The sequence below is a fragment of the Abramis brama genome (assembly GCF_963993115.1).
Source record: "Abramis brama genome assembly, chromosome: 1".
Taxonomy (NCBI): Eukaryota; Metazoa; Chordata; class Actinopteri; order Cypriniformes; family Leuciscidae; genus Abramis; species Abramis brama.
The window spans coordinates 41,318,108-41,344,350 of NC_139963.1; the positions used below are offsets into that span (position 1 = coordinate 41,318,108).

The 26,243-nt window shown below is 35.9% G+C and overlaps 1 protein-coding gene across 7 annotated transcripts in view; it reads left to right on the forward strand.

The window, feature by feature from the left end:
• sun1b (Sad1 and UNC84 domain containing 1b) overlaps positions 1 to 26,243 on the forward strand; it is a 35,162-nt gene that overhangs the window by 5,262 nt on the left and 3,657 nt on the right. For 3 of the 7 annotated variants that reach the window (XM_084117879.1, XM_084117880.1, XM_084117881.1), the window contains exons 2-17: positions 12,020 to 12,229; positions 15,296 to 15,486; positions 16,210 to 16,443; positions 16,725 to 16,805; positions 17,764 to 17,871; positions 18,098 to 18,196; positions 18,475 to 18,568; positions 19,097 to 19,155; positions 22,034 to 22,236; positions 22,317 to 22,577; positions 22,840 to 22,932; positions 23,571 to 23,614; positions 23,706 to 23,850; positions 23,936 to 24,202; positions 25,366 to 25,450; positions 25,535 to 25,650. In XM_084117879.1, the coding sequence (XP_083974005.1) occupies positions 12,093 to 12,229; positions 15,296 to 15,486; positions 16,210 to 16,443; positions 16,725 to 16,805; positions 17,764 to 17,871; positions 18,098 to 18,196; positions 18,475 to 18,568; positions 19,097 to 19,155; positions 22,034 to 22,236; positions 22,317 to 22,577; positions 22,840 to 22,932; positions 23,571 to 23,614; positions 23,706 to 23,850; positions 23,936 to 24,202; positions 25,366 to 25,450; positions 25,535 to 25,650 (2,217 nt within the window). In that variant the 5' untranslated portion in view covers positions 12,020 to 12,092. Of the gene's footprint in view, positions 1 to 1,188; positions 1,284 to 12,019; positions 12,230 to 15,295; positions 15,487 to 16,209; positions 16,444 to 16,724; positions 16,806 to 17,763; positions 17,872 to 18,097; positions 18,197 to 18,474; positions 18,569 to 19,096; positions 19,156 to 22,033; positions 22,237 to 22,316; positions 22,578 to 22,839; positions 22,933 to 23,570; positions 23,615 to 23,705; positions 23,851 to 23,935; positions 24,203 to 25,365; positions 25,451 to 25,534; positions 25,651 to 26,243 lie in introns of all 7 variants that reach the window. The other 4 variants (XM_084117877.1, XM_084117878.1, XM_084117882.1 and 1 more) reach the window with 4 other exon arrangements.

Here is a 26,243-nt window from a genome sequence, read left to right on the forward strand (position 1 = left end):
TTTAGATTGGTTAAAAATTTGTAAAAAATAACAGAACCACGTGGGGACTGACCAATAGCATCGATTTGTGAAAAAATTGACCAAATTTGGACATACGAGGTTTCCGCCCGACAGCGACGATATTTGTTATTTATAAATAAAATATTTATATATAATATAAATATATATACAGTATATACTTAAATATATACATACATGTGTGTATATATATATGCAAAATAATTATACACATTACACACCACACATTAATAATACATACATTTAATTAGTAGATAATTATATATATAATATATATATATATATATATATATATATATATATATATATATATATATATATATATATATATATTAAAATACATATTTTATAATTACTTTTGTTAATTGGTAATACATGTTTGTATATAATACATTAGCTAATGTTTATTTAATTATATTTTATTATTAATATAATTTAGTAATTAATTTATACATTTAACTTGAAATGTTATTTATTAAATGTAAAATGTATTAATATAAAAATTAACCTATATTAGGAATCGCTGTGCAAATATTGTTCATATTTATTTCATGATACCTAATTCATTAATTGTCATTATTGTAAACTCTTACTATAGTCTATAGTCTGTTCAGTCTATAGTGAACAAATTTGTTCAGCTCTAAAATAATATTTCATTAATTTTTTTTTATTAGTGCAAAGCAATCTCTGTAAATATGTTTAAAGTCTACATTCAGTAATTATCACTGTCTGGAAGAGTTGTAGAGAGCCATTATCTGTGTAAATATATTAAAGTCTACATGCACTCTCACTGTCCTGTTCGCTTGAGTCACCCTGGACAGTGTTGTTGATTTTGAACGTGTAGGTGTGTCCGTCACTTCCTGCTCGATTTGACGATATCAGATGAATTGTTTGCACATTTAATAAGCACAAATTGCTATGAAAGAGGTGTTTTATATAGTTACTCTACTAGCTTTTATGTTCAATCACCTGGACCAGACTAAACAAAAGTTGTCACCATGTTGCTCATCGGGATTCCTCCCAGAGGCAGGCTGAACCGTAGAGTGTGTGTGCGTGCATGCTTTCATGGGTGTGAATCTGTTTATGCATCGAGGTCACACCCATCCTCACACGTTAGCTGTTGCCGTAGTTTTCGAAGTCTGCTCTTCACATCTGGTTTGATCTTCACAGCGTGCTCAGCGAATTACCATGGATTTTTCCCCTCTGCACACGTATACTCCTCCTCACTGTACTCCGGATAACACGGGCTATACCTATTCACTCAGGTGAGATCACTGTGAAAATGAAAACATTACTGGGTGGAACTACAGGCAGTGCACTTAGCACATCTCAGTTTACATTTCAGTAAACCTTACAGGGTTTTGTGTAATAATGCTTGAACTTTCCTTCTCCTCAGCTAATGATTTTCCTGAGTATTTCCGTGTCCTGTTGAACCTGTTTCTTTGCTCAATTCATGCAAGTTTGTGGTTGTAGACAAAGAATGTGATGACAACTTCACGACTAGTTCTACCATTCTGTGTTTGTGGTCCATTTCATATTTTAGCTTCTTGTTTGTTTTAGTCATTATTTAGTAGTTTTATTCAGGTGTGTAGTTTTTTTTTCCATGGCTGTCAAGAGCCGGGTGAGAGGGTTGGATGACAGCAGGTGTGGTTATTTACCTTAGGCAAGTTATGAAGTTGCACAGAATTAATGGCCAGGTAATGTGAATTTGTGTAATAATACCCTTTAGATCAGCAAAAACAGTGTAGATTTGACTGTGCTGACGTTTGTATGCAGATAACGATTTGTCCCCCACTGGCTGCACTCACTGATACCACTTTTCCAGCTAAATCGTGCCGGTCCTGGTTTGTGTAACACAATTTATGATTATTAAACCAAATGTCGTTACAGTTGAGTTCAAGTTTCAGTAGTTTTTACACATCACATAAGTGTAAATTATATTTTAAAAAAGTTTTAAAATGAACATTGTGTAATATGTAATTGCCATTTTATAAAAACAAAGCTAAGGCATCCAATTTTAGTTTGATTATTTATTTATTTATTTATTTATTTATTTATCTGATGTCAGATCAGGTCTAAATGTTCCTAATAATAATAATAATAAAAATTGTTGTTGTTTTTTGTTGTTACAGTGTTGTTATTGTTAACTATTCAAAAAAAAAAATTGGAATGGTAAATAGTTTTTTGAAATATGTCTGAAATAAAACAAATATTAGTTTAAAAACTTAGCTAAAGTTGCTAAAACTGTATATACTGAATATACCCTTCAAATATTGTTCAATTAAGTGAACATAGTTAGTGATTAGTATAGTTAGTAAAGTTAGTAATAAAGTGGAAATCAAAGAAACATTACAGGTACCAGAACAAGTGCAGGTCTTCTTGCACTTTAACACTGCAATACTTATAGATGTATTATGACATGTTAAAAAATTTTTTTATCACAATGTAAAACTAGTGCTTCAGTTTTGTGTACGGTATGTTTTTTTCAAATACTGCCATAACGGTGCATAGCTGAAACAATTGCTGCATCTGTTCAATGGCCATGAAGAGCGCTATGTAGAGTGTATTGAGAGGACCTCTTTTAACTACATACCCTTCTTACTAACGGTTATAACTTTTTATTACATGGCTTGGTTGAATTCTAATGTAGAATGCGGTCTGTTATTTCTTGATAACAGTATAACACACCGTTGCCATGAAAAACAGAGTGTTGCCTTGGACGCAGGATTCTAATCGTAGAGACGGAACAGACTATTTTCTTTAGCGGAAGCAATACAATTTTTTATTTTTTTATTTTTTATTTATTTATTTATTTGATATGGACATAACAACAGCATTGGACAAACCAGATACATTGTTTTTAGTGTTATAGCAAAACTGCTAATTTGCAACACTTGTCCATAGGAGGCTACACAATCGTTTTTAAATCAATAAACTCCTTTTTGAATCAATATTTTGTGTCAAATTATTGATTTATTTGGTAGGTAGCCATGTAATAAGCGGGATAATGTAGAGCGAGGCGGTGTGAACAGGCCTTTACTGTATAAAGCGGAATATCACCGAATTTTTTAGATGGTCCTCACTGCAGAACATGAAATCCAGGGGGAGGAGTTGGATCCAGATCCAACTCCTCCCACCTTACATATACCTAAACCTACCCATCTCCAGCCCCTGATCCCTAAACCCACCCCTAAACCTACCAATCTCCACCCCTTAGATCTGGATCCAACTCCGCCCCCTGGATCTCGTGTACTGCAGTGAGGTGCTACTGGAATTTTTGGATGAATTAAATCAAAAGTAGGGCAGTACAATGAATCAAATTGCGATATGGACTAGTATCTGTGAACATTTAAGCTCAAAAACACTGCTATTGAAACCTGAATTCTGCGTGTCTGTGTGAATGAGTGCCGCAGGTTTCATCTACTGCACACGCATACTGAAGCATGGTGTTTTCAACGTCTCACTACATGAGGACTTGAACACGTGAACTTCATCTGCTCTGAGAGTCACTTTACCAGCATTTCACCATTTCATTTGATCAAACTATTGCCATAACTCAGTTCTTCACGACAACCCGTCAAAATAAAAGTTTGGTCTAACATGAAGACATATATTACTATTGCACCGTGGTGTACTTCATGTAGTAGTAGCAACAGTTTATCAGTTTCAGAGTATCAAAGGTCTTCATTACAGCAGCCAAAATAAACATTCTGCCTAACTTGAAAAAATTATGAAAGAAATACATTACTATTTTAAAGTAGAATGATGTACTTCTTAAAGTAATAATAATAATCATTTTTAAAACCTTATTTTTGAGGAATATCACACACATTTCCATACATGTTTTATTTTAAACCGTAAACTTGTAAAAAAAAAAAAAAAAATGAAATTTTAATTTGATAGTTTAAAAGCTTAACTAAATTGTTAGTGTTGTTAATTGATTTGATTACCTTCATTTTTCTATAAATTAAATTTGTATTTCAAAGTACAATGTTTTTATGTACTCCTGACAGTAAAATAAAAGTTATAAACTAGTATAAAGGTCCAGTCATGAAAAGAAAAAGAAGAAACTGCCGTGAAACCGCCAGAATCAGAATAAAAATACAGTGATAGCCTACATATTTTTGGTCATACCGCCCAGCATTGTCAAACATTGAAATTTCAGATTCAGTCTTGTATTGTGAAACGGTCGTTATTACTGAAACTTTGTAGTGTGTGAAATTAGCAGCATGAAAAATAAAACTTTTATTCCAATTCTGAATATCCTACGCCGCCTTCTTGCTGTTATATTTACGAAGGTAGCTTCTGTCTGATTGGCTGTTGTACAGGATTGTTTCAGCGGTGCCAGTGTGTGCACTACGAGTGTGTCAGCGTAGGTTGCATGACTGTGTTCTTCAGGCAGAAACCGTCGTAAAAAGAAGTGGGATCGAGTAACAAACCGTTGAGCCATCTGCCACTGGCACTCAGAGAGACGTGACGAATTAGTGTTACTCAACGTGTGTCACACAGGGAAGACAAGCTTACAAAGAGTTATTGTGTAAGCTCAACAGAGAAAGGAGAGCAGTGAGAGTAGAGCATGACTTGCTTGTTAAGCGTTTGGGGAAACTAATGTTTTCTACTTGCATTTTCCCACTGGATCCCTTTGAAATTAATAACCTGAGATTGATGCAGTCACAAGGGGAATCTAAATGTCTCTTTAACAGAGACGGTTGGCCAGAAAAATCTTTTGAAATGATATATTAGCTGCTTCCAAAATTGAGTATGTGCCACACCTGCCAATATCTCTTTTTCTGTTTATTTGTATAGTGCTTTTCACAATATCAGGTTAATTGTGAAAATGGACTGGCCATAAATATTTTTCACGTCACATACAATCGTATTTTATATCATTTGTTAAATATTCAAGTAGAAATGTATGTATATTTTGTCTGTGACTGCAATTATTTGCTGATTTTTTTCCCCCCTTGCATATTTTTGACAAACAGTGACTCTGAGTCGTGCAAAATATTGCTCAGAAATGATAGAATTTTTAGTGCCTCTTTGAGCTGCGGTATGAAGATATATTTTTTCCTCTCATATTTTAGTGGTTAAATATGAGAAGTAGTATCTCTCATGTGTTGTCTCACTTACATTATTCATTTTAACTTAAAACATATATTATGTTGTATTTAACTATAAAATTGTGTATTACTAGTACAATTACAGGCAAAAGGGTGAGTCAATTTTCACTCTTATTTGGCTGGCAGTGCAGTTCATGTTTGACGGTTGGTCGCAAACAGTTGTTTGCAGTGTATCAGTACTTTGTGCCTTTCATGCATATTTTTGTTCAAATTATATGTGTCACATGTTGCGTAGTCAGAGGAACCTGTGTGAAACTGGGGCAGAAACACCAAGAAATACATTTTCTTAATATAGCTGCTTCTGATTTGGACATCAGGGTGGAACTCTAGGGATTCATTAAAATGTTAAGCAAGATGGTAGAAGACGTGCATTCTGGGAAAGTGTCCTGCATGAAGGGAATAGCTCTACAGGAGTAAGTGTGCATGGCTCTGCAGAGTCACTCAGCAGCTGCTGGAGTGTTCGACAGCTGTACGATAATGTGTGCGTGCTGAACAAACGCACTGAAGTTACTTAATAGGGGTTTTGTTCTGCTTTAACTGAGCTGTAATAGAGGAAATGATATCACAGAATTTGAATAACCACATCACATTTTTCTGTTTGATAGTAATTCTCGGGGGGGGGAGCCAAGCACAAAATGTCTTTTATAAGGGAATAGCTCTGATAGTTCACAATGTTGTGCTTTTTTTCTTTTTTTTTTTCTTTTTTTTTTTACTTGGTCAGTATTGGATATACATTTTTTTACTGCTTCCGTGGGTTGAGGTAAAGATGAGTCTTCATGGCTTTCATTACTTAATGCACATTGTGAAGTGATGGTTGATGCCTGAAACAATATGATGCCTTGATTTTAGGGCTGGGCGATAAGACCAAAATCTTATGTAAGGGATAATGTACATCCAGACGCTTGTTATCGCAGAATAAACCCCAACAGGGTGATTATGCGTCTTGAATCACACTGAAGGGGTTTATTCTGTAATAACAAGCTGCTGGATGTACATTATCCCGCTTATTAAGTGGCTACTTGCAACAAGTAAATAATCAGACATAAAATATTGACTTGAGTTTTTTACTTTATTGTATTAAATATTTTATTATTTATATTTTAAACGCAATGCTTCCGCAGAGAAAGCAGTTGCTAGCAAGCGGCAAGTTCAAACTAGACGGACATTTAAGGGATATGGTACAGTCATACCACTTATTATACGGCATTTCGCCACACAGATAATTATGGGTTTAAGAGATATTGATTTGAGATGAAACCGATTTAAAATCGTACCAGTTTGTCATCTTCTAATCCATTAGTGTACAAAACAACCGTGTGGCAAGTGGCAGCAGCTGCGTTTGTATGAAAGGAGAGTGAGTCCGCAATACCGGATGACATAATTAAATAATTGTACACAAAATATTGATTTGAGTTTTAATATTTTATTAGCTCACCAAACGCAAAACTTCCACGAAGAAAAAACGTGGTTGTTATCTGGGAATAACATACCGCTGGATGCAGCAATTGACCAATCAGAATGAAGTATTCCACGGAGCCGTATAATAAATTACGATACAAGTAATATTGCAGAATATCATAATGCTTACCAATATAATAATTGGCTTATTGTAATATTATTTAAAAATCAGTGCATTCTTATAGGTATTGACAGTGAGTATGACTGAATCAATATCATGGTAAGGTGAAGGAAGAGGGATAAAGTATTTGAGATAGTAAGTGGGAAGTGAGTGATTGGTCAAGAGGGTCAGCTGATGCAGTAATGATACTGAAGTGGAGCAAGACGCTTGTTGACCGTAGAACAGGAGCTGATGTTAAGCCCACTCAGACCCTGTAGTGCCTCTCTGAAATAAAGCCCTGAGCTCAGACGCTGGTGAGCCCTGAGGTCCTTAATCTCACTGTGAGCTTCATGTGTTCTCGCTAATCAGATTTCCTCCTGTCATTCTGCCGTCTGTGTGTGTGTGTGTGTGTGTGTGTGTGTGTGTGTGTGTGTGTGTGTGTGTGTGTGTGTGTGTGTGTGTGTGTGTGTGTGTGTGTGTGTGTGTGGAAGATGGATTCTGGGGAGGTGGTTGACCTTTGTAAGTCTGCCTCTGCACTAAAAAGTGTGCTAATCGAGTAATTAAGATACTAATATGGTCTTAACCATGCATGATGCTGCAATAAAATGTCAAGCAGTAAATCTCTGCGGTGTTAAGCGTCATTCACACTGATGCTGATGTGCAGCTACAATGCCAAATCAGCCATTTTCAAAAAGTTTTTGTTCAGAAAGTTTGAAATTAGTTTTAGACCCTTATAAATTGTGCCTGCATATGAATTTCATTGCAAAGCTAAAATGTTAATAATATGTTTTTGAAATTATGGGCTTGATAATAAAGGAATGCATGGAAACTCCTTCTAGACTGTTTAAAAAAGCTTCCCAGAATGCAGTTGCGCAGAAGAAATCTGTTGTATTTGTTTGCAGACTTTAGTGTTTAAAATTGTATAAGCTAGTTGTTGTTTCAAGTAAATGTTTTCTAAATGAACTTTGGGGTTTAATGATGGTTTAGAGTTTGAAAATAAAGACATTTAAGGGTTAGTTCACCCAAAAATGAAAATTCTGTCATTAATTACTCATCCTCATGTCATTACAAACCCGTAAGACCTTCGTTCATCTTCAGAACACAAATGAAGATATTTTTGATGAAATCTGAGAGGTTTCTGAACCATCCATAGACAGCAACTTTCAAGGCCCAGAAAAGTTAGTAAAGTTGTTAAAATAGTGACTACAGTGGTTCAACCTTAATGTTATGAAGCGACACGAATACTTTTTGTGTGCAAAAAACAACAACAAAAATAATGGCGTTATTTAACAATTTCTTCTCTTCCACGTCAGTCTCCTGCGCTGATCACGTAATAAACACAGTGCAGCGCTTCCAGTTTCTACGTCAGAACGCCGGCTCATTATATCATAACTATCCCTTTAAGACAGCCATATATATCAGTATTGTAATTTTACAGTTGTACTGTAAAACAAAGTGATGTATTTTAAATACTTTATTTTACAATGAAATATTAAATTAGTATTTCATCTGATAAAATTTCATCTGATAAAATTATCATAATTCGTTATTTGTTTTTGTTTTCTTAGAAAAAACGCAATTAGATTTTTTTTTCATCAAAATTGTGCAGCCCTAGTTCATTGTTTGTTTACAATTATTTTTAGTTTCTGTATTGATTAGTAGTATTTTCTCGTTTATTGTAACAGAGCCCTTTCATTTCCTGTGCCAATAATAAACCAGCTGCAAAGCCAGAAATCTTTCAGGATTTGATATTACACGGATGATGTCATATTGCTGAAGGTTAGGGATTGTGTTTGTTGAAGATAAAGCGCCTTCTAGTAATTCTGTGAAGTTTTAGCTTTAGGAGGGGTGCGTTTTATTCAAGCTAATCTGATTTGGCACAGATCCAGTGGGTATTTCTCACAGGAAGACACAGCCTTTAAGGAACTGTTATTTTAAGATGTTCCTCATTTCCGTTTCTTGGTTTATTTTGTGCTTTTGTGTTGTGGGCGTTGTGGTGGTGTTTACGCATGACTTGTTGCCCAGCTCCGTTGTTGATGTAAAATAAATATTAAAAATGAAATATTAAAAGCGCGATAAGTCGCGAAAGAGAACTGAATTCTACTGACAGGATGATGTGCGCGCGCTCCGAGCGCAACACGGACAAGCATAGTAGCTTTGTCTTCGGTTGCGAGCCTAAACGGCCAAATAAACATAAATATTTCAAAATGCCAAGCTGTCAGTCATTCTCCATTCAAACAGCACATTGTGCTCGGTTTCGGCAGTGAACTCGATGAAACTCTCTCCAAGATGATTCAATGTTCCTATTATTATACTGTAGATCTGTAGATAAATGTCTATGGTTTTGCATGAAAGGACTTCATCTGGCAGGAGTTTCACATGTTACTTTCTCCCGGATGCCTGTTAGATCACAACACTGGAGTAGAGAGCACTATTGTTCTGAAATTAAAACTGTTAAAAGGCTCAAACTAATTGCATAATATATAACAACAAATAAACATAGATACAGGTTCTTGAAAGTGCTTGAATTTATTTTGTGCAAGAAGTTTTCTGGAATAAATTCCATATTATTCCCTCCGGTCCGCTAAAGTGTTATTCTCCAACACTTCGTGGCCTATGCATAATAGCTTGCTTGATTTACGTTAGTTACACGCATTTACGTTAAGTGTTTCCCGGATAAGGTACTTTGTGGACAGTATGGATGTACCGAATACACTTCAGTTTTATGCAAAACAGAAATACAACAAATGAATATCAGATCTCTGTCGTATGGCCAAAAATCAATGCAAAAAAAGCTTTGAAACATGAAAACTGTAACAATGTATCATTGTTACAGTTTTCATGTTTCAAAGCTTTTTTTGCATTAACACAATGTAACTTTGCTCTTACTTGAAATGTGTTCCCACATTAAGTCCTTCAATTTGAGGGTACTGGACCTGGAAAGTCCTTGAAAGGTCCTTGAATTTGAAGTTAACCAAGGTGTGGGAACCCTGATAACACTACGCATCAATATCTCTTCCCTTTGTGCTTTGACCTTTTCAATGTGAAGTGCTATCTCTGCGCACTGTGACTCCATGTTGCTTCAAGCGCATCATTCTGCGCACGAAATGCGCATAAGCGTTTCGTGCCGCTTGGAGCCTTTCATATTACAATACTTTTGAGCAACGAAAGTTTATTGATAACTTTATTGATATCGGAATGGTACTCGGTATCGGCCAATACTGAATCCCAGGTATCTGAATCAGTATCGGAGGCAAAAAAGGCGGATTGTGGCACCCCTAATATTAAACTGTAATTTCTTCCTGTGATCAAAGCTGTATTTTCAGCATCATTACTCCAGTCTTCAGTGTCAGGAGGATTTGATATGAGGATTTGATGCTCAAGAGATATTTCTTCTTATGATTGCTGTGTAATATTTTTGAGAATTCTTTTTCAAAGGTTTATTAGACACAGGCGAATCGTTGTCATTTAGGAAAGAGATTACGTGGGTGTTTGAATCTTTCATCAGAATCATACAGCTTAGCATGGCAGTGCCACACTTTGGGCTCATGTTTATGGAATCATTTCAGAATCAGAATGAGATTTATTGCCAGTCATAAGAACCTGTTCTAAATGTCGATGAACTGGGGTTTCAATCAGACACGTGCATTTCTATTCCGCTTATTGTTTCCTTTTCCAGCTGAGAAATAAAACGTGTGTATTGTACATTTTGCTAATAAATGTGCCATATGTGTAATTTTTAAACCTCTACTATTAAGTGTATTTTTATGACGCCAATAACTGTAAAGTGACCATTGTAATGGGGTAATCATATGTAGGCTAATACAATTTAGATGAAGTTTAATAGATGAAATAAAGTTTAGATGAGTGAATGTGTGTTCCTTTTACTTTTCCTATTTAGTCCATGCTTTTAGTTTTTATACATTTTTAGTTTAGTCAATTTAACTTCTGCTTTAAAAATCATTATTTTTGTTTTTTAGATTGTAATGTGATTTTTACCCTTTTTTTGCACTTAATGTAGTATTCTGATGTTTATGAAAGCATTCTTCAGTTTGTTTAGCAGTGTGATTGAGAGCGTTATCCTAGAGCAGGGATTCGCAAAATCTCAATACAAATAAATATAAGTATTTCTTTCATTTATCCACACATTTGCATATTCTTGGTTCTCTGATGTCAGTTAATGGTCACATGAAATATTGAAGTTTTATTTTGATTTGTTTCCTTTTAAAATTATTTATTTTGATTTTACATTTTTAGAATTTAAGTAATTATAACGGTTCACTTCTCGTCATGTCACAAACCCCCTGTAGTTCCCTTCAGGAACTGTTTGCTTTGTAACATCTTTAACTTTTAGTTTATACCAAAACATCTCACACCAACCAGCTACCTCTTTCATTCATTCATTTAAAGCTTTTTAACTTTCTTCATCTTTAGTCAAGATTTAATGTGATTTTTGTTTCAACAAAGACTTTCTTGCAGCAAGTTAGATGTATTGAGCTAGACAGGTTTGTGCGCAGTTGTCATCTTGTCAACTCTTTCTCCCATTTCTTTCATGGAGGATTTTGACTCCTGTAGAGTTGCCCTAGGCCTCTTTTGTGCCTCTTTTCCCTTACTGCAACACCCGGTTTGAAAGGCCGGGCGATTTTGGGCAGGTGCATAACTCACATTTGTCACCTGTAATTATAGCCTTGGAGAGCTTTAAAAGTATATTCATTGCTTTGAAAAGTTCATAATGTTCCATCGTTTTGGAATGTTCCCATGTCTTTCAAATTAAAATTTTACATTTTTTCTTCCAGTATTTTTTTATTTTATTTTTTTCAGTGCATGTGCTAAATTGGAATGGATTCATTCTGGATTATATTATTTTTTACTACTGACATTATCAGAAGATAAAACTTGTTTACATGAGCAGCTATAATCAACAGGTTATATCTAGGGATGCATCAATATGAACATTTTGGCCGATAACCGATAATTCTTTATATTTGATAGCCGATGTATTGGCTGATAAATCTAAATCAGACCTGGGATGCACATGTTGCACTTAACTTAATTTTCATTTTTGAAGCGATTCCAGTCATATTTCAAGCAATTCAAAACCATCATGGCGAACAGTGTGCATCTGAAGCGTCTCAGCTGAAGGAAATAATCCATTATTTATCGCCTTTAATTTACTGGCCTAATTTTCTTATTGGGTCAATAACATTAAACGTGAACCTATATCGGCCAATACTGATATGGTGGCCGATATATCGTGCATCCCTAGACTATTTTATGTAGAAAATCTTATATCTGAATTTACATGTTTTTTTCCTCTCTTCAGTTCAAGTTACTCGTCCGCAGCCCTTGAGTTTGAGAAGGAGCACAAAATCAATCCTGTGTACGACTCGCCCAGAATGTCACGGCGTAGTTTGAGACTACAGACAAGCAGTGGTTTCTATGGTGACAACAGCTTCACTGAGCTCAAGGGGAATCACAATGTCAGCTCCTACAAGCAGACCAGCACCAGCAGCAGCAGCAGCAACGTCAACAGGTCAGATGTTCATCTCTCTGTCAGTTTGAGATAACAAACCAAGTGTAAAACATGACTTCTTATCGGTAAACCCGCACAGCCTCAAGCCAGCACAACTACATGAGGACCAAATTATCCAAACTCCTATTATTTGCTGTTTTTGCCAAATGAATCATGTAACAATTATGTGGCAAATAAATCTCTTAAAGCCATTACATTTATCCATTTATCTTATTACTGTGGACATCTTTGCTTCAAAGAAGGGAGGTTCATCTTAAAATTTATTATATTCACTGAATTATGCTATTCCGCAACTTTAGATTTAAGAAATATACAAGTAGTGACATTTAGCATTACAACTTGCACTAGTAAGAAAGGTTGTCCTGCCATTACTGACATGTTAGTGCTTGAGTTAAATGAATGAAGAAAAATGAATGACATAGTGAAAATACCATCTTTTCAACCTTACAGAAATCCCCCCCAAAAGATATGTTTGTGCGATCAGCCTGGAAGCGCATATTTGACATGACTTACAGCAAGTTCGTACAACTTACCTGCCAGTACTTAATTTTGTGTCAGTTTAATGACCCAATAAATAAGTTTAAGCATGCACATTTATTGAATTGTTTTGTTTTTTTAAATAAAGTGGACAAGTAGTATTTTGTCTTTCAATAAATAGTATTAATTAATAGATGCGTTAAAGCTTTTGCATAGTGGTTAGTGCATATGCTTCTGATATGTTTAGCTGTGGGGGTGATGCAGGCTCCAGTCTAGAAATATGATATGTCCTAAACCCCAAAGCTTTTAGTCAGAGTGGACGGGTTGTTTAATTTGACACAAATGTCCAACAACGTTGACCCAATACACTACCATTCAAAAGCTTGGGGTCAGGATTTTTTTTTTTTTAAAGAAATTAATACTTTTATTTATAAAGGATGCATTTAAGAGGTCATGAGATGGATTTTTTAAATTATTTTAATATGTTCAATACAAAGATACAAATATTTGGTGATTTAAAAATCCGATATTCCGATATATCGGCTGATATATATAATTATATATAATTTTTTTTTTTTTTTTTTTTTTTTTTTTAAATCCAGAAACGTGTAACAAAACATGAACAGATTTTCCCTAACATTAGTTATTTGTAGTTATTTAAGAGTCCTCAGCCTTACTAAAATAATATAATGCAGTTTAAAAATAAACTTATTTTTTTTAAAATTAACTTTATTGTCACACTCACAACAGAACAGAATATATTAAAGTTCTGGTAAATATAATGTATATTAAAAATACAAACTTAAGATATGAAACTTAAAGTCCTTTGAACAAATCAAATCAACTATTATTATTAATATTGACTAATAATTTAAAAAAAATCAATGATGATGATATTATTATTATCATCATCATTTGTATTATTATTAAACAAGACAAAGGTCACTCCTAATTCTATCCATCTATTCCATCAAGCTACAACAAACCATTTTCAATCATCATTTGCTGCCTGCCTTCTAAAATCTACTACTTAGTGATGCACTAAATACATTATGTGAGGTAATTAACACATGGTTACCGAGTCGATCGTTCCCTGCGATGCGTTTTCATGAAAATCAAATGTAAAGAGTTTTATCTCTAAAAACAGATTAGCTTATAACGCTAGTATATGGGGCACAGAGTAAGTAAAAGTAAATCGCTAGTTAATACCACTAACAAGGCTCAAAATAGCCTCACACTAACACGGTAGCATAATGAGGGTCCTTACATACAAACCGAAGCATTGAGAACTTTGTAAGTGTACAGACAGTTTAATAAGAAGATACTTTATAAAGACAGTACATTACGCGTTTACAGGCATCATCTAGGAAAACAGTCTTGACTAATCGAGTCACGAACGCTGTGCTAAGTGAGCTGGTCGATAGGAATTACGTTTGTGAAATCTAACGTAGCATGGCGTTCGTGACTCGACTAGTCGAGACTGTTTTCCTAGATGATGCCTGTAAACGCGTAATGTACTGTCTTTATAAAGTATCTTCTTATTAAACTGTCTGTTTAATAAGAATGCAGGGACTGGAACTACAGATATGCTAGTTATAAATACAGTAATCATTACTTTATTTAGGCAGAATAAGTTTGTTGTGATTTCCAAGCTCATTGATGTTAGCAGTCTTCCTTGTAGAGTGCGCTCTGGTGGACAAACTATGCAGCGCCAACACTCATAACATGGTTGCAGGGTGTTTCATCCGCTTTTATTTTATTTTTTAAATATTAATTTATCGGCCGTTTAGTTTAGTTTAGTTTAGATTTATCGGCCGTACCGATAGTTTTGAAAATGCCTAATATCGGCCCGCTGATATATCGGTCGGGCTCTAGTTTACTTATGTTAACAAAGTTTTTTGCACAAACAGCAATGTATATGTGGAAAAAACGATGTTTCAACCTTCAAGGAAAATTTGATATATTATGTCATGACCCCTTTAAATTCATCAAAAGTGATTGCAATAGCATTGATAGTGTTACAAAATGTTGTATTTCAAATAAATTCTGGACTTTAGCACTGTCTTTCTATTAATCAAAGAACCCTGAAAGAAATGCATCACAATTTCCACAAAAAGATTAAGCAGCACAACTTTTTCAACATTAATAATAAGAAATGTTTCTTGAGCAGCAAATCATCATATCAGAATGATTTCTGAAGGATAAAGATAATTATTTTACTTAGTAATAATATTTCACAAAATTTATACTGTATTTTTATTCAAATAAATTCAGCCTTGGTGAGCATAAGAGATCTTTCCACACACACACACACACAAAACAATTATATATATATACCAGAGCGTGACTCTGGTATATATATATGTATATAAATGAACCAAATTCCTTCCATTAGCAACTTTTGCCATTAATGATCATGTGATCTTCCCTCATGATCCTCACTATCAGAGGAAAATATTCCTTACATATTTCCATATGCCACATGAGAAAAAATTGTGGCAGCAACAAATGACTTTGTTTAGGGTGTAATAGAAGTGCATAGTGATCCTCACTTTGAAATGTAATGACCCAGTGTATTTTGTCCCGCAGGTCTGTGCGGAGCCGGAGGCAGCAGCAGGGCTCGTCCATGTACGAGTCTCAGAGCGTGACTCAGACTCCACAGAACGATCAGAGCACATCAGACCTGAGCTTCAACAGTACAGCCAGTGATGCGTCTCTGATCTCCAGCCTGCTGGACAAGTCCACGCTCAGACAGAGCTCCGCCACACACGTGTACTCTGGTCAGTGGCCTTTCACTAGTGAAGTCAAAACACATTTACATTTTAAATTCTGCACGATTACTTAGTGCTTATTATTCATAAAGTTTGTGAAAACTGGCAAAATGTAATTGTTGTTATTTTAGGCAAATGTCACGCTGTAGCTATTGCTTATATAAGCCTGACTATATAAACTATGCATAAACAACTGTTTATGTTGGAAGTTCAAGATTTTGTTTAAGTTAGCAGAGTAAATAACTCTAGGCCAGGTCATCGTCTGTCCTCTGTGTTTCACATCAGTTTAAAAAAAGGACCTTTTTTACATTTTTTTACTTTCTTTAGTGTGTAATGTTGCTGTTTGAGCATGAAAAAGCTCTGCAAAGTTACAAAGTCATTCCAAAGGGAGTTATTCTCTATATCAGTAAACTGTTTCTGAAATCCCTGAAAGCCTCAGTTGTAGTCTTGAGTTTTCTTTCTAGGGACAAACATGTCACAATATTCCTCATATAAATAATTCCCACTTAAGGCATACGCAAAATAAATGTGCCATAAATGTGATGAGCGTTTATGGTAAGGGCCGTGACATTCCTGAAACGCACTCGAAGACACTGGTACAGCCAACCAATCAGAGTACATTGCATATTCTAGTAGACCCAGGGACAAAATCAAGACTTTGTAAAAGGGCATAAAATGGCTTCTTTAACAGTGTGCTTTGACTCTTGTTATTTTTCCAAATGTTGTGTTCAGCACGGAGACTAAGAACTGCTCACAGCTCTCTGTTGGAGAATGGAGATGCCAGTAAAACGGAGGCGCACGCTAATCTGGCTAACGGCTACATCTGTAAGGACTGCTCGTTCCACGCAGACGGGAAGGAGGGGGAAACGGTGTTTACTTTACCGTACTCCGCGTCTTCAGCTCATCAGACAGCTGTAGATGCCACTATGACCACCTCTCTGAACAGTGTTGACAATGACAGGACAGGTGAGGAGGACATCCATCTAGTCAATTCGCAAACATCGCTACCGTTTTTATGCTTCTCCATAATTTAAAACACTTAATGTACCATAAATTGAGCTTGTTTCGTGTTTTTTTTATATGTTGTTGAACATCTGCATTTCTGATTCACCATGAATGTTTGAAAGTAGACCAATAATATGCAAATTATATGCAAATTCATGCCCACTTGCTCTTTTGAATGAAGTGAAATGCATGCTGGGATTTTAGGTGAGCAGGGGTTGACTTTTGTGGTACGTGTGTTTCAGCTCATGACAGCTACTGTGGCAGTGTGAACGTGCGAGATCTGGTGACCGCAGACAGACATCTCAATCTCAACGGCTCCCTCTGTAAGTACACAGTCCTTCAGCGCACAAGCAGATTCAGCGGCAGACATTTACAAAATAACTACTGCTAATGAACCATCAAAACATACGATGTGGACATTTTTCAGTAGTGAAATGGCATCAACAGGATTTTTGTGGGGTCATTTGTTTCTGAATGGCTACTTTAAGGACAGAACCTAAGCCTGATGGTCAACAGAGCATGTGATGGTCCTTTCTTGAATGAGTTAAAGGACGACAAATTGTCCACTCAATGTTGTCAAACACGAGTGTCATTGGTACAATAAATGTATCTATACCTTTGAGTTATCAGACACTTCCTGCCTTTACATCTTAGTGGGTTTTTTTTATTAATTACATGATGTATGTTATGTTTTCAGTCATTTTGAATGTATTATTTTATAGATTGATATTTAAACATACACTACCATTTAATAGTTTAGGGTCAGTATGATTTTCTTTTTTTTATGGTTTGAAAAAAAAGCATTTTATTTGATCAAAAATACATTAAAAACAGTAATATTGTGAAATAATATTACAATTTAAAATAACTATTTAATATATATACATGATCCTTCAGAAATCAGTCTAATATACTGATTTGGTGCTCCAAACCATTTCTTATTATAATCATTGTTGAAAACAGCTGTTCTGCTTAATATTTTTGTGGAAACCATGATGCATTTTTTTCAGGATTCTTTGATGAATAGAAAGTTTAAAAGAACAGCATTTCTTTGTAACATTATAAATGTTTTTGTCACTTTTGATCAATTTAATGCATCGCTGCTGAATAACAGTATTAATTTCTTTCACAAATTATCTATATTTTACTGACCCCAAACGGTAGTGTATGATTCTGAATATATTATTTAATAAATGTATATTCTTGACTTTATTCATACAAGTTGTCTTCCTTTCCATGAGTTGTAATGCTGATGTTGATGTCGTCACTGCTGACTTACAGGCGATGACTGCAAAGGGAAGCAGCACATGGAAACACACATGGAGCATAAACGCTATTCCTTCACCCGCCACGTATTCACAGCCTTGTGGGCCCTTGTTTCTTACACAGGTTATACACCTTCAGATCTTTACACACCTTCCTAGTAGACATCGACTTCAGTGTCTCGCTTCAGGAGAGACGTTTTTGTGTTTTTTCTTTTTGTAAGCTTTCATGACATTACTTGTGTTTTAAATCCATTTGTTCACTTAAAGTCTTCGCTAAGGTGTAAGACACTAGAATGAAATTTGTGGGAAAGATAGCAGGATGTTGTCTGAATGTCTTCTGGTTAACTCAGGTTACGGTCTTCTGAGGGTTTGCCGAAGCTTCGGCTCTGCCGGTGCGTTTGTGACTCGGAAGCTGAAGTCCGTGCTGTGGTTGGCAGTGTGTTCTCCAGGTCGATATGATTCAGACTCCAGCATGCTCGCCTTTCTCTCTCACTTCCTTCTCTTTCTCACATCAGTGTCGTTTTTGGCACAGTGAACCCATATGACTTCTTTCTGAAGACTGAAATCATTTTAACCAGCACTTCCTTCCTCAACTTTTCAGCTGTGGTGATTCGACTGCATCCATCTCTGTATCTGATTCTTTCACTAATAATTCTTTTCCCTCAATCATTTAAACCTGTCAATGTGTAACATCACTCCATTTAACTTCCTCTTCTGCTCTGAACAGGGAAAGCAGCGACTGGCGCCTTCTGGTGGCTGGGAACAGGATGGTATCAGCTGGTGGCGCTCATGTCCCTGATCAACGTCTTTCTGCTCACCAGGTAAAATTTTCTCACCTTTATGTAAATATTGTGCTTTTGCTTATTTTTTTATATACTCTAGTCAAGTCATCTTTATTTTAAAGCGCTTTATACAATAGAAATTGTTTCGAAGTAGCTTCACGGTAATAAACTGGAAAATAACAATCACTGATACAAACTTTATCAAATTTGAGACAAGCTCTAAAAAGATAATAGTATATCCTTATTCAGCTCAATTCAGTTCAGCGTTGATTCAGTTCTCTAACTGTAAAATTAATTTATTATGTAACAAGTTCAATTCAGCTTTGAGCAGCTCTACTGAAGACAATAGTGTCGTTATTCAGCTCCAGTCAGTTCAGGGTTGACAGTTCAGTTCAGTAACAGGGTTGATGATGCAAAAAACAGTGTCATTATTCAGCTGAATTTAGTTCAACTTTTTCTCTCATCAAATCCATAATATTGCTGGATATTAAGCACTAACTCGTTGGTCAGGATGCAAATATCATATATATATATCTTTTTGACAGTATTTTTCTCTCTGTCTGTCAGGTGTCTGCCCAAACTACTGAAGCTTCTTCTGTTTCTGCTACCCTTCCTGCTGCTGTTCGGTGAGATTTGATATTGTCAGTAAAGGATTAGTACTTAATGTTAAAGGAATAATACAATTTATTGAAGTTCAATGTAATTTCAATGTATTCAATCTATGAGATGCTGTATAGACCAATGGAAACACTTTTACAGTGATGAACCCAAGCATGTATTTTTGTTACATGCTCTTACATGCACTTAGTGTAAAAAATCTGGAAAGAAATGAAAATATTCTAATTTTATAAAAAATCTTATGAAGTCTAAACTGTCCTTTAGAGGTGGGACTACTTTTCCAGGTGGAAGACCTTTTGCTTATATTACTTACATGAAAATAGTCCTTCACAGATGCATCCAGTCCCTTCCTGCTATTCTCATGCTGACACCAAGCAGAAGTAACCGCATTTGCTTGTTTAACTGCTTGTTTATACGTGTGTGTGTGTATGTATATATACACATAGCTCTGTTCAAAAGGGTTTTTATTATTTTATTAGGGTAATAAATGTATTTATTCATCAAAGATTAAATTAAATGAATCAAAAATAAATATTTTTACAAAATATTACAAAATATTTATTTTTCAAATAAAATCAAAGAATCCTAAAAAAAAAAAAAAAGTATCACGGTTTCCACAAAAATATGAAGCAGTACAACTTTTTCAATATTGATAATAATTAGGGGTGTGACGAGATCTCGTGTTACGAGATCTCGCGAGATTAAAACGCGACGAGATTTCTCGTCGAGGTGAAACTTTGTCTCGTGAGTAAAAAAAAAAAAAAAAAAAAAAAAAAAAACCTTTGTCTCGTGAGTTGTTGTGATGTCAGCGTGATGGAGCGTGAGGGTGAAATTTGTATTGAAGATGCCCCTGCCACTTTTAAATCATTTGTGTGCCGGGCCAATCACACACACACTCCGCACACACACACACTCACTGTCCCTCGCTCACTCACTCACTCGCGCGCACACACACACACGCTCACTCGCGCGCGCACACTCGCACACTCACTGTAACCGCACTCTCACTCACTCTCGCTCACACTCAACCCGTCGTGGAGGACCGTTAAAATTAAACATGCTAGTCTTTCTGTCGTGATGTCGTGAAGCATCACAGACGCGTTGTCGCCCACTATGACACACTATACGAAATGATACGATCGAATCTTGCGTCCCGACGCCCGTTGTCCTTTACGAGTCTCCACGAAACGGATCGTGCCAAAATCGCGCTAAAATAGTGTAATCTGAACCAGGCAGGTAATAAACATTTGACCTATCACGCAAAGAACCTATTAAAGCACTAATACATGGGAACAGTATAGCTTAAAGTCATATCGACATCGCAATATTAAACAATGTTATCGCACATCGCAGCTTTTCCTCATATCGTGCAGCCCTGCCCAAAGGTCTCAACTGCTGCCAGAAATCGTCGACATGCTTATATTCTTGAACATATAAAAAGAACATGACCATATCTTAGGCTTATCTTAGTTAATTTATCTCTTTTTCATGCTTGAAGAAAAAAATTGTTTCTGTTTGAACTTGTAGTTTTGAGAGAGCAGTACTTTGATTATGGATACACACTTACTGTTTGCACTTAAAGTGTTATTTCAGTTATTTATATTTATTTTATTTATACTGTTTTATTTTTTTATGTTCGATTTGTGGAAAGGAGTTAGATTTCTCATGTGAAATCGTACAGGGAGAAGTAGAGTTTATAGCAAAACATTTTGCAGTGTTTGCATGTCCTTTACTGCATAGAATTCATTAAAATAGAAGTAAAATAACATTCATTACAAGTTGATTTCAAAATGCACATAAATTGTTTTGCATTTTGTGATTTTCAGTTGAATAAAAGACTATTTTCCATTCATACATTTCATCATTGAGGATTTCTTAAAAATTGTGTAAAAATCTCGTCTTGTCTCGTTCTCGTGAACCCAATCTCGTGTCTCGTCTCGTCTCGTGGAGTAAGCGTCTCGTCACACCCCTAATAATAATAATAATAAATATTTCTTGAGCATCAAATCATCATATTAGAACTGACACTGAAGACTGGAGTAATGATGCTGAACAATCAGCTTTGATCACAGGAATAATTTACACCTTAAAATGTATTCAAATAGAAAACAGTTATTTTAAATTGTAATAATATTTCACAATATTACTGTTTAAACTGTATTTTTGATCAAATAAATGAACCATATTGGTTAGCATAAGAGGTTTCTTTCAGAAACAAAAGAAACTGTATATTTGGAGAAAAATGGTTGGTAAGTGATTCTGTTTCAGTTGACCCATATTAGTAGTACAATGTTTGCAAGTGTTGTTGTTATACTTCTATGACCGTGCATCTGCATATTTTAAATGTATATTGAACTTGCTGCACACTTGCTTGATAGGCTATCATTGTAAGTGCTTTTGTGGCAATCAAAAGCATGTCACTTCAGTGTGTAGCGCTTTTTATATGGTAAAAAACTTTCTCCTATTTAAATCTAATACACACAGACAAGTTCTATTAAAGACAGTCCTTGTTGTTGCGATTCCTTTTTGTGAGTCTAATGGCACAGAAACCTTCGTAATGATCCAGACATTCCTTCACAAAACCACTGGCAATGGCACTAACAGCCACACTTGTGCAATCATGTGTACTTCTACCCAGATGGTTTTGCTTATTCTACTTTCGCACTTATCCAAGATTGCACAAACACACACATTCTCTTTTGTGAAGTTGAAGTTGTTGCCCTGAAAGTGCCTTAGCAACTTAAATTGAATATCATTATCACAGAAGTGCCTTTAAAAGCTATTACGATTGTGTTTTTAGTACCAGAAAGTCCATAAACTCCTTGTATGAACTGTGATATTTAGAGATCCTGTTTCCAAGGGTTCCCTCTTCTCTCTTGTTTTTAGGATTATGGTATCTCGGTCCAACCATCACTCTGTCCTTCCTGCCAGCTGTAAACCTCACTGAGTGGAAAACAGCGGTCACCTCTATCGCATCACTTCCTTCCCTCCCTTCTCTGCCATCTCTTCCCTCTTTACCTGCACTACCTTCTTTTATAAAAGAACCACTATTTGAAGAACAACGCATCCCACCTTCAGCGATCCCTCAGGTAACGAACCGGGACCAAGTCAAATCTGATATTTATAAAGTACATGAATTTGAATCTAATTCTAATCTGAACCCTGTCAGGCTGCATCGGAGACCATTGACAGCGAGCGTTTGGCTCGACTCGAGCAGCGTGTGGAGTCACTGTGGGAAAGCATCCAGCAGGGGGAGCTGAAAGCCAAGCAGCAGCATGAGGAGGCCGTGGGTTTCGCTCAGGACCTTGAGGACCGGATAAACAGACAGACAGACAGAGAGAGTCTCGGCCTGTGGGTCTCGCAGCTCTTCGAGCCCAAGTTCAGCGCACTCAAGGGAGAGATGGAGAGAGAGACGGTCAGCAGGATGGAGGTGAGAATTATCAAGATGTTCGATAACAGTATATCACTGCTCACGTTTCGAACTTCGTTTTACCCCTAAATGAAGAATGAAAAAGAGCTTTACCTTGAGAATATATCGGGGCCTTAACTGTTAAAAAAAAAGTTGTAAAGGCATTTTGCTTGTTTTGCTGTGTTTATGTACAATCCATGCCTCCCTCTGTCCCCAGTGGCATTATTTTACCCACAACTGTCTTTTTAATTTGTAGTTGTTTTTCTCTCACTGTGTGTTCCAGACTGAGGAACAGCGTGTACAGCATCAGACGAGCCTCGAAGCTCGACTAGCCGAGCTGGAACTTCGGCTTCAGAACCTGAACTCTAGAACTGAGGTAGAACACACACACACACTCTTTTGAGGCCTTCATGTCTTGTCAGAATTACTGCAATTACGATTTAGAGATTGTTTTCCCATGTCCTCGGACTCAGAAATTATTTCTTGCCATTGCAACATTCATCACAGTATTTTGTAAGAGAATATTGAGGCAGTAAAAGAAAGTGCCAACTGATAATAAAAAAGGCATAAAATACTATTCAAAAGTTTTGGGTCTATAAGATTTTTTAAAGTTTTCTAAAGAAATCTCTTCTGCTCACCAAGGTTGCATTTATTTGATCAAAAATACAGTAAAAACAGCGATATAGTATATAGTTTTTATGTAATTTATAATGTAAAAATTAAGTTAAAATGTAATTTATTCCTGTGAGCAAAGCTGTATTTTCAGCATCATTACTCCAGTCTTCAGTGTCACATGACCCTTCAGAAATCGTACTAATATGGTCTGATTTGATGCTCAAGAAACATTTCTGATGAATGTTAAATGTTAAAAGTATTAATTTCATTAAAAAATTGCTCACCGCAAACTTTTGAATTTCACAATTTGTGTTCATTCTAGCTCTTGTAACAAAATCTTTCTAATAATTGATTACACTCATTCATCTAATTCTGTCTCAATTCTCTTCTCATTCAAAGGAAATCCATGTAACACAGCAGACTCCAGTACAGGCCTCCGTCAGGTAGACATGCTTAAAAATCACCAGCAAATGTAGTTGTTCTGTGCACTGCCTGTCTCAGTATTAATGTCCACTCTTGGCTTTTGCTCTGCAGTGTTGGAGTGTCTCAGGAGAACCATGATGCTTTGCTCTCTGAGGTTCAGAGGTTGGAAGCGGACCTGGGTCGCATCAGAGCAGACCTGCAAGGGGTGATGGGATGTCAAGGGAAATGCGACCGGCTCGACACCATACATGAAACGGTGTGTAGTGTTTATACGGTATATAATACGCTTATCCTGTTGAGTTTTTCACTTATACACATATATACTCTTATTTCTTCCCCAGGTGTCGGCACAGGTGAAAAAAGAGTTGCACGCTCTGTTGTACGGCCGAAACGGGGGTGAAATGGAGATTCCCGAGCCCTTGTTGCCATGGCTGGCATCTCAGTACACACGCTCCTCTGACCTCACCGCGACCCTCATGACCCTGGAGCGCAGCATTCTGGGAAACCTGTCTCTTCAGATGCAGGAGAGCAAACAGCAGCAGTCCTCCGCTGAAACAATTACTCAGACTGTCGCCCACACTGCTGAGGCTGCTGGGATGTCAGAGGAGGTACATAACTAAAAAAAAGAATGTTGGCTTAATTAAAAAAATGAATGCAACACTTTGCATCAGATTTTTTTTTAGTTATGACAACTTCGAATGAAATTATGTTCAACCAACAAACTACATTATATTATAAATTAAGTTTCTCTAAGTCAAACGCAAGTTTTTAAGTTTATTACTCAAAAAAATGAAGTCGCTCCAACTAGTTGAGCTGTAGCCCTGGAACCAATTAATGTTATCTATTTTACATAAAATCTGCTGCTAGAATAGCATATGCTAAATGTAACTTATTTAGCTTGTAATTTTAATGAACAAGTAAAAAATTACTTTTCACTGGCATCAGCGATGTCATTGCTTATAGAGTCAATGTAGTGTTTGCCTTCAGCTAGTCTAACTTTTAAGTCAACATAACTCAACAAAATAACTGTTGAAACTTTTTTAAACTTGGAAGTTGTGATAACAGGTCTCCTGAATTACTTTTTAGAGTGAATTATACATCAAATGAATGCTTGTCTTTTGAACGTTTTGAACTATTAAAGAATCCTGAATGTATGTATCACGGTTTCCACAAAAATATTAAGCAGCACACAGTTCAAAATTGATGATGATAATAGTATTTCTTAAGCAGCAAATCATCATATCAGAATGATTTCTGAAGGATCATGTGACACTGAAGGCTGGAGGAATGATGCTGAAAATTCAGCTTTGATCACAGGAATAAATTACATTTTATAATATATTAATATAGAAAAGTTATTTTAAATTGTAATAATATTTCACAATATTAACTGTTCTACTGTATTTTTGCTGAGCATAAGAGACTTCTTTCAAAAAAGAGACATTACAACATATCCTACCCAACTCCAAACTTTTGAGCAGTTGTGTTATGTATCTTGCTCTTTCAAAGTAGACTCAAACATCATATCTTAACAACAGATGTAAAGTTTATTACACATGAAATGACACCCAATCTGTTAGAATGTGATCTTGTGAAATGTGAAATAGACTTGATCATGTGAAGAGGAAAGAACGTTTATGGCAGCTTTTAGCACAAATTGAAGTTAATTTAAGTGGCCATATTTGAGGAAACTTTTTTTTTTCCTCGTTCAATTGTATGTTTCTCTGAAAATCTCTGAAATAATACCAATTGTGTTTCCCCTCAATCTCAGCAGGTCCAGTTGATTGTCCAGCGTGCCTTAAGGCTGTACTCCGAGGATCGCACCGGACAGGTGGACTACGCTCTGGAGTCGGGAGGTAAGCACATCTACAGAACACGTACATGTGAACATCGCTGGCCCTTTAAAGACATTTTTACACAAGACTGATGTGTGTTGGCAGGTGGCAGCATTCTCAGCACGCGCTGCTCCGAGACGTACGAGACAAAGACGGCACTGATGAGCCTGTTTGGGATCCCACTGTGGTACTTCTCACAGTCTCCACGTGCCGTCATCCAGGTACAGACCTAAACACACACCTTGTACTGTACTTGAAGTGATAGATAACCTGAACCAGCATCACGCATATCAATATATGCAACTTTTCTGTAGCTTAAACAGTAGAGAATGTCACTAGCAATGTCAAGGTTATGGGTTCGATTCCCAGAAAAAAAATATTCTTTGAATACAATCTAAGTTGATTTGGATATCAGCATCAACTAAGTCCATGAATATAAATGTAAGAGTATCAGCACTCATTTGTAATGTATTTTTATATTGTAATAAATAATTTTACATTGAATCTCCAAATTAATGTAGAAACAACACAAAGATTTGTTTAATGGCATCTTTATACTAATTACAATTTCTGGGGGTGAAATAAGTAATTATAGCCATTCAACATTACAGTATAAATGAATGCCATAATTTTTTCATATTTAGGCTTTAGAAAATATAACAACATTTAATGTGTTAACTTAAACAAATCCTTGCATAAACCCATTATAATAAATATTATATTTAGCTGTGCCTTTAGTATAGCAGGGCTCAACGATAAGGATTTTTACTGGCCCCGTCACCAAAAAAAGTGATTGTTTTTGTTATTGTAACCT